The sequence below is a fragment of the Onychomys torridus genome, chromosome 3 (genome assembly GCF_903995425.1).
Source record: "Onychomys torridus chromosome 3, mOncTor1.1, whole genome shotgun sequence".
Classification (NCBI taxonomy): domain Eukaryota; kingdom Metazoa; phylum Chordata; class Mammalia; order Rodentia; family Cricetidae; genus Onychomys; species Onychomys torridus.
The window spans coordinates 82,342,991-82,357,366 of record NC_050445.1 but is presented as its reverse complement, the minus strand read 5'-3'; the positions used below and the strand labels follow the sequence as shown (position 1 = coordinate 82,357,366).

The 14,376-nt window shown below is 35.7% G+C and overlaps 1 protein-coding gene across 5 annotated transcripts in view; it reads right to left on the bottom strand.

Moving 5' to 3' along the window:
- Kmt2e (lysine methyltransferase 2E (inactive)) overlaps positions 1–14,376 on the bottom strand; it is a 74,921-nt gene that overhangs the window by 24,430 nt on the left and 36,115 nt on the right. For 4 of the 5 annotated variants that reach the window (XM_036182067.1, XM_036182070.1, XM_036182071.1 and 1 more), the window contains 7 exons: positions 11,840–11,898; positions 10,079–10,251; positions 6,838–6,876; positions 4,051–4,281; positions 3,842–3,972; positions 1,803–1,920; positions 105–214 (listed from right to left, as the gene is read on the bottom strand). In XM_036182067.1, coding sequence (XP_036037960.1) covers positions 105–214; positions 1,803–1,920; positions 3,842–3,972; positions 4,051–4,281; positions 6,838–6,876; positions 10,079–10,251; positions 11,840–11,898 — 861 coding nt within the window. The remainder of the gene's footprint in view (positions 1–104; positions 215–1,802; positions 1,921–3,841; positions 3,973–4,050; positions 4,282–6,837; positions 6,877–10,078; positions 10,252–11,839; positions 11,899–14,376) is intronic. The other variant, XM_036182069.1, reaches the window with a different exon arrangement.

Genomic DNA, 14,376 nt, shown 5'->3' with positions numbered 1-14,376 from the left:
AATTTCAGGTACTTTTAACCGTCTCCTACTAAGTAATAACAATGTCTAAATTATGATGAAGACATTAATCTATCTGAAACATGGCATTTACAGTCTTAACTTACCAATTCCCATAGTCAAAATCAAAGGCAATAGTAATTTCAGTCCCTTTTGTAATACTTTGTATAGAATAAATGTAGAGATGTATGGTTCCATCTTCAATTTCATGCCTCACCTGTTAAGAAGAATAATTTTACACTTCTATACACTATTTAGAGCATCTTTACCTTGCAATCAGGAAAATTATTCATATTATTAGGATATATTGTTATTGTTTGTTTTTGAGACAGTGTCTCACATTACGCAGCCCTGGCTTGCCTGGAACTCACAGAGAACCACCTGCCTCTGCTTTCTGAATGTTAGAGTTACAAGCGTACATTACCATGACTGACTGAAAAATATTCTTTTTTGTTTGTTTGTTTTTTGAGACAGGGTTTCTCTGTGTAGCTTTGCGCCTTTCCTGGAACTTACTCTGTAGCCCAGGTTGGCCTCGAACTCACAGAGATCCGCCTGCCTCTGCCTCCCGAGTGCTGGGATTAAAGGCGTGCGCCACCACCGCCCGGCTGAAAAATATTCTTAAAAGCATTTTATAAGCATGACATGGAAAACTACCATTCATTGTAAGACTTACAAGTCAACAGTCATCACCTAAAAGGTTTGCAAAGGTATATGGCAATACTCACCCCTACAGCCCACCATTTAACACTCCAAATAGAACAAACACTGCATTCTCATCATCTGAACAAGTGTACTCTGTTGTTACCTTTCAGCATGTTTGAAATTGTGGGTTCTTTCAAGTAAAATATCATCCTGAGTATAAGTATGCACTAATGGTAAACCTAAGAATACTTTTCTTTGACACAGTTTCACTTCTCATGATACTTTTAGTTCAGAACTACCATTTTACACATAAAAGCAAGGTACAGAAGGCTGAGGATGTAGTTCAGTAGAAAAACATTTGCCTAACATGTGAGGTCCTAGAGTTCGTCTCCAACACCACACATATACACATAGAAGAGTGAAAAGGCACTGACAAGGTTATAAAACTAGTAAGCCACAGAAAAGCCATAATTGTCCCAAGTCTATGTCCAAATACTACAAATTTTAGCTGCAAAATTAGGTATGTTTGATTTGTGGTATATGAAAAAACAGTATACTCTAAAATTTTGCTTTAAAAATTTATAGCACATATAAAATATACTTTTTGGCTAGTAAGATAACCCAGGTGGTAAAGGATCTTGCTGCTAAACCTTTTTAGAGTTCAATCCTTAGAACACACATGGGAGAAGGAGCAAATTGACTCAAAGTTGTCCTCTGATTTTTATGTGTGTGCATGCATGTACACATACACTATTAATATAACAACATTAAATCTAGCTTTTAGCTAGATGATGCAAGTTCATAAAATAACATCTGACACACAAATAGAGCTCCCAATATAAACAGAAATCTCATATTTCCTCTTACAAGGAACATTACAGTTTTATAGCTATGGAAAGTTTAAAAAAAAAAAAAAAAGTGAGACGAGGTCTCACTATGTAGCAGTAGCTGGCCTGGAACTTGATAAACAGGCCAACTCTGAACTGTCTCTGCCTCCCAAGAGATTAAAGGAGTAAATGAACAACTACGTATAGCTTACAGATAGTTATTTTAAAAAATGATTAGAGATTATCACCTAAATATCCACAAAAAAAATTGAACAAAATAAAAGAGGTGCAAACTTTTTTCTGTTCCTATTTCCCCTAAGATTTCAATAAGCTTACCTCTGCATTGGGTGTACAAGAACGCCTGATGAATCGAGCCTCATTCCCAAAAGTCCTCGCATCAACACACATTTCTAGCCCATGAAACTTAGAGTAGAATAAAACAAAAGGGTATGGCCTACAAACAAAGAAGCATTATAAGCTTTTAGTATAACAGGGCTAGAGGACATAGTTTAATGGACCTAGCAGGCAAAAGGTCCTCAATTAAGTACCCAGTGCCACAAAATAAGCAAACAACAAAAACTTTACAATTTCCTGTGATTCATTAGATTAAGAAATTTCTAAAAGACACAGTTGACAATAAAGCAAGTATTTGAGTATCGGCAATCTGATTCCAGAAGCCACTTTCAACTACTTTAATAAGACTTGTGTCTGCCTTAAGTCAAAAGCAATTAAGGTTGAAATTGGTTTTTCAGTAAGATTTTTAATCGTTATTTTTATTTTATGTGTATGGGTAATTTGCCGATACATGTCTGTGTACCATCTGTGTTCTTAGTACCCACAAAATTCAAAAGAGGGCCTCAAATCACCTGGACCTGGAATTATATAGATGGTTGTGAGCCACCATGTGGGTGCTGGGAATCTAAATCATGTCCTCTACAAGAGTAGCCAGTGCTCTTAACTGCTGAGCCACCTCTCCTACCTCCTTTAGGTAGAAATTCTTTGGAGACAAAATGAAAATACATTGCCTGTACAGGATAACTCCATGCTTTTAAAGTCCCATTTCCTGGGATGATTAAAACTGATTTATACTAGATTTCAGATAAAATACACTACATGTATCTTTCATGGCTTAAGTAAATACTCAAGTTATAAACTGCGAATGTTTTAACAATGTTAATGTATTAAACAGCACAGGACAGATTTAAAGATAGCAACATATTTCTATACTTCTGAAAAGTAATGGCTATCAAGAAGAACAAATCAATTTTCCACAAGAATTCCAAAGCACAAAAGAAGCACTCCAATGCAGTGGGAGTGAAAGTGGTACAGCAGCACAGAAACATTATTAACACTGTCTAATAAAGAAGGGCAAGTTTCATTTTTAATCACCACATTCTTTCCAGGTTCTAGCAAGTATGTTACAACTTAGGTAGTAGGTAGAAAGGCTCTTGACAATCTTTGTTTGTTTGTTTTTGAGCTGAGGATCGAACCCAGGGCCTTGCGCGCTTGGTAGGCAAACGCTCTACCGCTGAGCTAAACCCGCAGTAATCTTTAGTAATGAGAATTCCTGACTGACAACCTAGATAGCAAAGCTTTCTTGCTTTTACTTGTTTAAAGTGGCTTATTTTAGAATTCAGCAACACAGAAATGGGCAAAAGGCTGAGAAATAAGGCTTTGCATGTTAGCACACTAAAAAATTTATCACTGTCATGCCAACCACACTAAACTTTATTGAAATGATCACATGAAAAAAAAAATCACATAAAGCATCTAGTTACAGTATTCAAAAACTAAAGTGATGGGTAGGGAGATGGTGCCTCAGGTAGAACACTTGCCATGTAATAGTAAGGATTGAGTTAGAGCCCTCAGAATCTATAAATCCAGGCGTGGCAGTACATGGTGTAACCCCAGTGCTTCTCCATCAAGTTGGGAGGTGGAAACAGTCCCTAGAGGTTTTCAGGCCAGCTAGCTTGGAAGATAGGTCAGTAAACAAGAGATTCTGTATCAAACAAGGTGGAAGGTGAGGACTGACATCTGAGGTTGTTCTCTGACCTTCCTATGGGTGCCATGGGATGAACATGCCCACAGATGCTCATGCACACACAGTCATTTTGTTGGGGTAGTAGCTTATCTCTCTGTAAATGCAGCCTTAAGGCGGCCAAAGCAGGAAGAATGAAAACAGTTCCAGGACAATCTAAGTTACAGAATAAAGACGTCCCAAAAAACAAAACCTGTCTCTGTGAGTTCCAGGACAGCTAGAGCTTTTATGCCGAGAAATCCTGTCTCAAAAAACCAAAACCAAACCAAAGCAAAACAAACAAAAAGCCCCAAAACTTTTCACTATAGAAAACCAACATAAGAAAAAATAAATATACCTTTTAAAGAAATATCCATTTGCTTCAAACTGTTCTCTCAGCATAAATTTCCCTCTGTATTCAATGATAAGTGCGTCAGGAGGCAAATCTTTGGCAGATTTCAGAATTTTTTTATTCTTTTGTATATGGCTCTAGAATCAGGAAATGTAGACATTAAAGATATATCTAATATACAGGCAGCTCTACAGTTTTTGGCAAGTGCCATATACCTCTACTGGAGGTTTGAAGAGTGAGTTGTTGGTGCTCAGTTCTGACTTATCCGTGTCTCTGTTATCATTCCCGCTGCCTAGTCTCTGGGCTAGTCTTTGTGCCTCCCGCTGAACACCCTCACTGTACTGGTTATTATTCGCCTCTTCGTATCGATCCATCCATGCTTTGATTTTCGTCTCCCATACAAAATTTGAACCATCAGATGAAGGATCAATTTCTGGTGCTGAACCCTAAAATTATAGTAAAAAAAGGATTATTATTTGAATTTAAGTACACCCATATATACATACATACATATATACATACATACATGTGTATATATGTGTATATACATGTATGTAAACACATATATATACATACACACACACACACACACACACACACACACAAGTAAGTAAGAATTTATATAAAACAGTAGAAACCACAATGTTTAGATATTTAAGTTAATTCAAATTAAAACATCATAAATTAGCTCATTAAATTTTTATTCTACATGCCAGGAAATAAGTTGGGAAACTCATGAAGGGTGAGTTACATTGAAACAGTAAAAATTTAAGAATTCAACACTGTGAGGTCAAGTCCAGCTCGGGGCAACAAAGTGAGACCCTCTCCGAAAAAATTAAAAAAAAAAAAAAGTGAAAAGGGATGAAACTATAGCTCAGTGATAGAATATTTTACTAGCATGCACAAAGCCTGAGGTTCAATTCCCAGTACTGGAGGAGGTGGAGTAGTGAGGGACAGTAGTAACACATTACTGAAATGTACCATCAGCTCATCTTCTATAGAAACAATATTTATTAGTCCTTTTCTGTAATGAACAATAAACTTAATAAGCTGATTAACTGATAGGAATAGGCTTATTACATCAATTGTTATTTTATGTGGCACTGGGGATATAGATCAGCAGTGGAATGCTTGCTTAGCATGTATAAGGGCCCTAAGACCAGCACGCCAAAAAAAAAAAAAAAAAGAATAGAATGGACATCTTATACATATAACATTATTGATAAATTATTTGATAAAGATTTATGAGCCATAATTTTATACTAAAGAAATAAATTCAGTTTTAAATTATTTTTTAATTACCTGCAACAAACTACAAATAACGACATATATCTTTAATACAGCTCTTCTATAGCTCTTATTTAACTCAAGAATTGCTGGAGTTGTAACGCTTCCAAGCTAAATGGGTTTTTATTTAAGATTAACAAAGAAAATTTCCATTTTCCTAGTCACTTCTTTATGTAGTAAAGGGAATTGTATCACTTTCCTTTTAAACCTAGTATTCAATTCGATGAAATGGGAAAAAGAATGGTTCAGTACCAGTTAATTCAAATAAATTTTTAAAAGATTTATTTTTATTTAATGTGTACCAGTGTTTTGCCTGTATATATGTAAATGAACCATGTGCATGCAGTGCCCAGAGAGGGCAGAAAAGGAGAGTCAGATCCCCTAGACCTGGAACTAAAACAGTTGTGAGCCATGTGTGTGCTTAGACCTAAACCCAAGTCCTCTCCAAGAGCAAATGGTGCTCGTATCTTCCAAGCCTTTAGTCTCTCATAAAACTTTTTTTAAAAGTTCAGACTTCCTTACTCTGTCAGAACAAATTCCACAAATTCAAGAAACAAAAAGTAGGTAACTCTCTAATATTCAAAGAACAGTTGAATGTGCAATATAATAAACAACATCACATACAATGTTGGTGAGAAAGAATTATAAAATTAAAGAGTAATCATCTAAGGAGAACATTTCAGAAACGTAGTATAATAATTACTGTTTCATATTATAGGAACAAAAATATGTAATATAGTCATTGCATCATTTTTTAATACAAAGCTGGAAATTTAAGGAATTAGTGTGGTGTGGTAGTGCCTGTGCCTTATACTTCCAGCACTTAGGAGACAGAGGAAAGATGATCACTGAAAGTTTAAGGCCCACCTGGTCTACATAGCAAGTTCCAGGCCAGTCAAGGCTACATAGCAAGACCTTGTCTCAAAAGAAAAGCGAAAAATTTGTTTTCCTTTATTACCTAGCCCAGAAAGCTATACATCATAAAGATACTTCTATAACAGTATAAACCTGTGTTTATGGAAAAAGCAGAGGTGGAGAGCCTTGCTTCTGCTGGGAGTCTGAGCATTCAAAAACTTGAGAATATATACTAATAATTCAAAGTCTATGTGACTAGTTTGTATTGCCAAAAAGAGACTATGATGATTTTATAGTACAGTGTTTTGCTTGATTACCTCAGAATTACAACTGCAATTTTCAATGTGACTCTGGATTAATGTGTAGAGTATACTAATAAACTTTATGGAGAGATATGGAACACAATGACAAATGGAATCTAATTATAATTTTTTTAAAAATTTATTATATTTATTTTATTTTTGACTGCATTGGTGTTTTTAGCTGTATGTGTGTCTGCATGAAGGTGTTGGAACTCCTAGAGTTGCAATTACAGACAGCAGTGAGCCATGTCTCAATTGAACCCAGGTCCTATAGAGGAGCAGCAAGTGCTCTTAACTGCTGATCCATCTTTCTAGTCCCTAATTATTCCAATTTTAATATGCTTCTCTCTTCTTCTTAATGTTGTAACAATGTCAATAAAACTATAAGAAGGATTTATTAATTAAATAAGAAGCTTAAGGCCCTGTTTCTTAAAAAGTACTAAGCAATGAAATAGCAGACACCATAGAGCATAAAGTACCAACATATACAAGTAAGCTACTCAGCAAGCTCTTGATTTAGCACTAGTTAACAATAATGCCTTAATTTAATATAATTACCTTAACTCTTGATGATTTCCTAGATCCTTCACGAAATGCCTAAAATGAGCATGGAATTCTGAGTTAGTTTTTTGTTTTTGTTTTTTTTTAACTGGGATATAACTAAGAATCAACTGGTTCATTGAAGCATTTTGCTGAAGTAGAATAATTTGGCAATAAGAATAAAGCTAGAACAAGGGAAATTAAAAAGTATATAAAGGTATACCAGAGTACTATTCTCCTACAAATGTAATGCAAACTATTTGGAATAAATTGTGTTTATAATGATGCTAGGATAAAAACTTCAAAATATTCTTTGTGCTAAATATTATAAGCATCAAATTATATAGGTGAAATAAACTGCAGGACAAGACAGTGGGGACTTGGATTAAATTTGTAATAGCACAAAGATTAAAAATATACTAGGACATTGCAACAGAAAACTCAATAGGGCTTTTAAGAATAAATTTGATATCAAAGACTAAATATGACTTAACAGATTTTAGAGCCTGAGTATTGGCTATGCTGCTGAGACAAATATACAACACACACACGCACACACACGCACACACGCATGCACGCATGCGTCAAGGAAAACATGAGTTTGGTGTAGAAGGAAACACAAAGGAAAATGGTATTTGATGCACATGATAGGGCAAGTCTTTAATCTCAGAACTAAGGCAAAGGCAGGTGGATCTCTGAACTCCGGGCCAGCCAAGTTTACAATGAGACCATCTCAACAAATGTAACAACAACAACAAAAGAGTGAGGATTTGAAATTAGGTAGGATGTCTCCAGGATCTTTTCATTAGCTTATTTAACCACTAGGTTTAAATTCCAAAACAACATGGTTTGTTGGAGGAAACGGTTACTTCTTTAACCCTTCGGTAAAGAAAAAAGGTTGAGTGTCCCTTATCCAAAATATGTAATAAGCTCAGATGTTTTTCAGACTGTTTTTCCACTCACAGGTTTTGGTTTAAACTACAATTTGAAATTCATAATTTAAAATCCAGAATGCTGTAATTTCTAAATCTTTCTGAGAACCACTTCAGATGTTCAGATTTGGGGACTAGTGTACTAGGGCACTCATACCTAATATTTGCTGTCAATAAACTCTTTTTTGTAGGCAATCAAACTGAATGCCTTTTAATGTACTTTACTTCATGTTAATGTTTCATATCAATTTTGAATTACTAAAACACTAAGAATACCTTAAGATTTTATAAACATTTTTCTGTTCAACAATTTATGATTAATTCCATTCATTTTCAAAAACTAAATAAGAATAGGCTGAATATAAAGTAAAATTATATATTTTTATTGTACACTGACTCCATATTAAAAAGCTAATATACACTGAAGAACAGAGTTTTATACCCAGGCCTTGAATTTTCTTAACTCTGTAATTCCTGCCAAATATTACTGACAATGTCTGAGGAAGTATTTTCCACTTATAATACACAGCAATATTCTGAAATAAACAATACAATCAAAACCCAGGATTAATCATTTTGAATACTCAAATAGTCATTTCATCCAAAACTATACAGTCTATGCTTTATTAAACTAAATAATGTAAAACAAATACATGAGGGTCAAATTTCCACGTAACTTATACAATAACAAAGCTATAATCTCAACATAGTACACACAGGCTGAGTTAACTAACCTATCAGCGAATGTTTTAGAGAGTTTGCATTCATACCTGTCGTCAGCCAGATACTACAGTAAAAGGCATGTGATCTCTGTGAGAAAATGACAGAGGTGAGGAAACTAGTAACAAAATAAGGCGAAATATGGCTGAGTACTAGAGTCAAAAGCTCAAACGCATGATAGGATGAAAAGAAAGATTATGTTTGCTGGAGAAAGGCAACATTCTGTTAACTCAGTCTAGTAGTTTAAAAGGGGAAAAGCTGCAAAAGCCTATTTCAAAAGGTGAGAATGAGCAGTGTAATCATGATGTGGCTGTAAACTGTGGGTGCTTCTAGTGACATTCAACTATCAGACTAGCTAAACAGAAACAGAAGAGAAATAAAAGGGAACAGACACAGACTTCAATAGTTACAGAAAGATGAAATTAGAGAATGAAAAACTTTAAAGCACATCATGAAAAATAACTCAAGAGAAGAAAACAAACAAACAAACTTGATTTTAAAGCCATCACTTATCTATCTATATATATTTCCATGCTCTGATAGCAATATGGTCAATGTGAGTCTTTTTCTGTATGTGACAATATTTTCACTAGTAATTATAGTCATATTACTTAACAGGGACACATTCTGAGAACTGCACTATTAAGTTATTTTGTCCATACTGTAAATATCATAGAAAATATGTATGTAAGTTTATGAGATAGTCTAACCCACACACCTAAGCTGTATACACATGGTATAATTTACAGATCCTGGCTATAACCCTATACATTGTGTTTCTGTGGGGAATTGTAACCTCATGATAAATATTTGCATGAAAATAATGATAAATATTATATATTTCACTGGACAGTGGTGGCACATGCCTTTAATCCCAGCACTTGGGAGGCAGAGGCAGGCACATCACTGTGAGTTCCAGGGCAGCCTGAGCTACAGAGTGAGTTCCAGGATGGCCAAGTCTACACAGAGAAACCCTGTCTTGAAAAACTAAAAAAGAAGTATGTTTCTATATTGAAACATAGAAAGGGTACATTAAAAAATACTTGATAAAATGTGTTCACTTTATAATTTGATAGGACCACAACTGCATTTACTGTCATTGAGGATTTACAACTAACAAATTTAATAAAACTCTATAAATTTGCTGTCTGCCATTAGATTTTAGGGATCATATATCAAATAAAATTTAGAAGACAAAAATAAGAGAGTAGTAACTAGGACGCCTTTATTAAAATGAATATTATCCAAAATTAAGAACAGCTATAAGTAATCATTGCATTCTTCCTTACCTACTAAGTTATTAAAATATAAGGCCGTTATTTCTGTTTCAAACACTCTGTTCTGCCTCACTTTAGCATTTCTAGTTTGTCATTTGTCTTGTTAGAACAGTGACTCCAAAGCATGAGCAGTGTTTCTTTTGTAGTCCATGTCAGTCTTTAAAATGTATTGCAATTTTTAAGTAAGAATGCTTAAAATTTTTTAGGTTTTTGCTAGAACTTTAAATATATTTAGCTGCTGCCCGTGCTTTCCCTGTCATCATGTCTTACCTGTAACCCAGGTCCTACCAACTTCATCTATTCATCTGAAATAAAAAGGCAAAAACTTACTTTTTTACATTTTGAAAAGTTCTGTTCTTTCTCCCCACTTTTTTTCCTTCTTTTGTCAGTAACCTTGGGAACTCTGGAAGCAGTTAGAGTGATTGACGTTGGAGTATGCTGAAACGCAGTGTATAACTCCACAGGGACTTCATCGCCACTTTCGGTTGCACTGGTGTCACCATCTCCAATGACAAACAAAGTTACCACACTTTAGTACTTCTATTTCAAGCAGGAAAGGAAAGCAACCCTGCCTGTGACAAAGTGCCACTTCCTTGTTCCTAAAGAAAACACATGTTCTTATTTTCCTTACCCACTCACTCACAAGATACACATTAAGTCATGAAGGATAAATGTCTGATGACATACTCTGTTGGTCTCAGGAAATAGGCACCAGTACACATGACTAATGGAACCCAACTTTCCTAGGGCAGAAACTCAGTTATATCTATAAAAATTATATTGCTGGGTGGTGGCACACGCCTTTAATCCCAGCACTCCGAAGGCAGAGCCAGGCAGATCTCTATGAGTTCAAAGGCAGCCTGGTCTACAAAGCTACACAGAGAAACCCTGTCTCAACAAAACCAAATATATATATATATATATTCACTTAAATGCTAGCCTGTAGCAAACATTGTCCAAAAAGGAACTTTTCAAAACAAAACAATTGGAAACAACTCACAACATCTACCAAAGAGCAATGGCTGAATAAAAAAATTATTATTTAAAACTGGTTGTACTGGTCTTAATCCAAAATAAAAAATATGTGGCATACTGGGGCATAGTGGCATCTGCATTTAATACTAGCACTTGGGAAGCAAGAGGAGGACCCAATATAAGACAAACCAACATAATGTACTACAAAACTGAGTTTCGTCAGGGTAGCCTGGGCTAGTGAGCACAGACCAACGTGGGCTAAATAGAACTCTATCTAAAAAACAAAAACAAACAAATGAAAAATCCTAAACAGAAAAATTGCAGCATATACAAATAAGAAAATGGCGTCCTAAAATTAAAGAAATAGGCTGGGCAGTGGTGGCACACACCTATAATCCCAGCACTCGGGAGGCAGAGGCAGGCAGACCTCAAGGCCAGCCTGGGCTACAGAGTGAGTTCCAGAACAGGCACCAAAGCTACAAAGAGAAACCCTGTCTCAAAAAACAAATACAAAAAAAGAAAAACAACCAAAACAAAACAAAAAAAATTAAAGAATACTATCTCATATGGTAAATTAATGGGTCATTATTCTGACCAATGTACTTCACTTCTTTAAAGGTTACCTATATATGAGAACAATAGGTGATTTAAGCTTCTTATTTGCTTTGTTATGGTTTCTATGTTTCCTAAAATAAGAGCATGTATATTCTGTAATCAAAAAGGCCTATACCTGAAATTATTATACACTCAAAATACATTAACAAGGTGCTGTAGGCTGAAGAGCTGTTCTTCAGAGGACAGGGGTTTGATTCCCAGCACCCACATGGTGGCTAATAACTGTCAATAACTTCAGTCCTAAGGGATCCAATGCTCCCTCTTCTGTTTCTATGGGCACCAGATACACATGTGTTTCACAGACATACAGGTAGGCAAAACACTCAAGCACACACAAAATTTCTTTTAGCTTTTTTATAATTAAAAAAAAAAAGCAAACAGGTGTTTTTACATTAAAATATTTAAATTAAACAATTTATTAATAATTTACATTAAAATATTCAGACCACTTCTTTTCTTAATCCCACTAATTTTAATTTAGAATATGTCCTTTTTACATACCTGACATATTTTCTCTTTTCTGGCGTTGTAGTAGCACCGCCCTCTCTTTATCCAAATTCCTATATTAAAACATTAACATGTGACTCATCAAACCTCCAGAAGCTTAGGTATGTTTTACATGTGATGAACTTCATAATCTTTTGTTTTTAGTGAAAAGATAATATAAACTGTATGCAGCAGCCCCAACAGATTATATATGATTCAGTATATATACACATTTCCTATACACATATTAACAGTAGATACCAATTTATTCTATTTCATTCTATTAAGAAAATGTTTACCTATGAAGTAATCCTATTTTTCAAATTCTAAATTAGTATATATTATACAGTTCCATATGCCTTAAATTATTTCTGTGACTTATTTTTATTTTTTATGTTTAGACAGGGTCTCATTAAATAAACCAATCTAACTTCAAACTCTATCTTAGCTGTCCTGCTCTGGGATTACAGTTATATGCCAACACATCCAGTTTATTTCTACTCTATAAATACTGCAAGGCATGGTGGGAAGCACAGCCAGGAGGATCTCCGTGAGTTTGAGGCCAGCATGGTCTACATAGCAAGTTCCAGACTAGCCAAGCCACACCATAAGACCATCTCTTTAAAAAAAAAAAAAAAAAAAAATCAAAACAATCCCTCCCCCTATTCGGGCAGTGGTGGTGAATGCCTTTAATCCCAGGCAAGTGGACCTTTGAGTTCAAGGCAAGCCTGGCCTACAGAGATAGTTCCAGAACAGCCAGGGATACACAGAGAAACCCTGCCTCAAAAAACAAAAACAAACAAAAAACAAACAAACAAACAAACAAAAAAACCAGAAAGTGAATTTAAAAAGGTCTGGAGTAGAAAGGATAAGGCAAAATTTAGACTTACTTGAAACATACCTTGTTTTATATATTTGATTTTAATGTGAAAATTATTTCTTACAATGAACTATGTAACTGTAAAAGTAAATTTTTTAAAAGGCAATTCTTAACATTAAAAATGAACTCAAACAGTAGTGCATATTTGTAATTCCAGTACTTTGGAGACAGACCAGGAGGATCAGGAGTCCAAGGTGAACCTAGGCTATATAAGACCATCCCTTCAACAAGTCAACCCCACCTTGCTATAAATGTAAGATGGCATTAGCCATTTTGGAGAAGTTTCATGACTTTCTTTCTTTCTTTCTTTCTTTCTTTCTTTCTTTCTCTCTCTCTTCCTTCCTTCCTTCCTTCTTCCATTCATTCATTCATTCATTCATTCATTCATTCATTCATTCATTCATTCATTCATTCATGGGGGATGAGAACATAAGGGAATGGGATGGCCAAGCTGGAACAGGGATGGAGTAGGAAAGCAATGAGAGAGACACCATGATGGAGGAAGATATCATGGGGATAGGGAGAAACCCGGTGCTAGGGAAGTTGCCAGGAATCCCCAAGGATGACCCTAGATTAGACTACTAGAAATAGTGAAGAGGGTGCCTGAACTGAACTGGCTTGCCCCAGTGATCAGATTGGTGAATACCCTAACTGTCATCACAGAGCTTTTCTCCAATGACTGATGGAGGCAGATAGAGATCCACAGCCAAACACCATGCAGAGCTCCAGGAGTCCAGTCAAAGAGAGAGAAGAGGGATTCTATGAGCAAGTGCATCAGGATCATGACGGGGAAACATGCAGAGACGACCAAATCAAACTAGTGGGAACTCATGAAAGTTGGAGCCTGTGTGGGACTGTACCTTGATCTGCTTAGGGGGCCCCCTGGTGGTAGAATCAGATTCCATCACTGGTGCATGTGGGGCTGTTGGAGCCTACTACCTAAGATGGGACACCTCATACAGCCTTGAGGCAGAGGGAAGGGCTTGGCCTTGCCTCTACTGGATGTGACTCCCCATGAGAGGCCTTGCCTTCTTGTGGGGGAAAGTGGAGGATGGGTTAGGAGGGGAGGCTGGGGGGATAGGAGGAAGAGGATAAAGGATTGGTGTGTAAAATGAATGAAAAAATTTTCTTAATAAAAGAAAAAAAGATTGCATTAACCATTTTAGAGAAGTTTCATGACTTTTTTCATTCATTCATTCATTCATTCATTCATTCATTCATTCACTCCTTCACTCCTCCCTCCCTCCCTCCCTCCCTTCCTTCCTTCAGTACTGGGAACCAGGGCACTGCACATACTAAGAAAGCATTCTACCACTATCTACTCTCAGTCCTCATGAATTAAAGGCATATCCCACCACACATGGCTCTTGTAATTTCTTAAGAAACTAAACATGAAACTTTCATACAATTCTGTTACACAATTTTTGGCATGGAAAAAAATTAGGTTCACACTAAAACCTGTAATAATGTTCTGAGTGACTTTATTTGTAAAATCCAAAAAGGGAAAAGCAACATGAATATACTCTCGTGGAGGTTTGGCAGTAAACCATGATATGTACCACAGACTATACCAGCAATGACAAAGAAATGTAGTGATACATGCAGCAAATTGAATGGCTCAAGGAATTACCACAAGTGAAAAAGCATACAGCATTCCATTTTTATATAATTC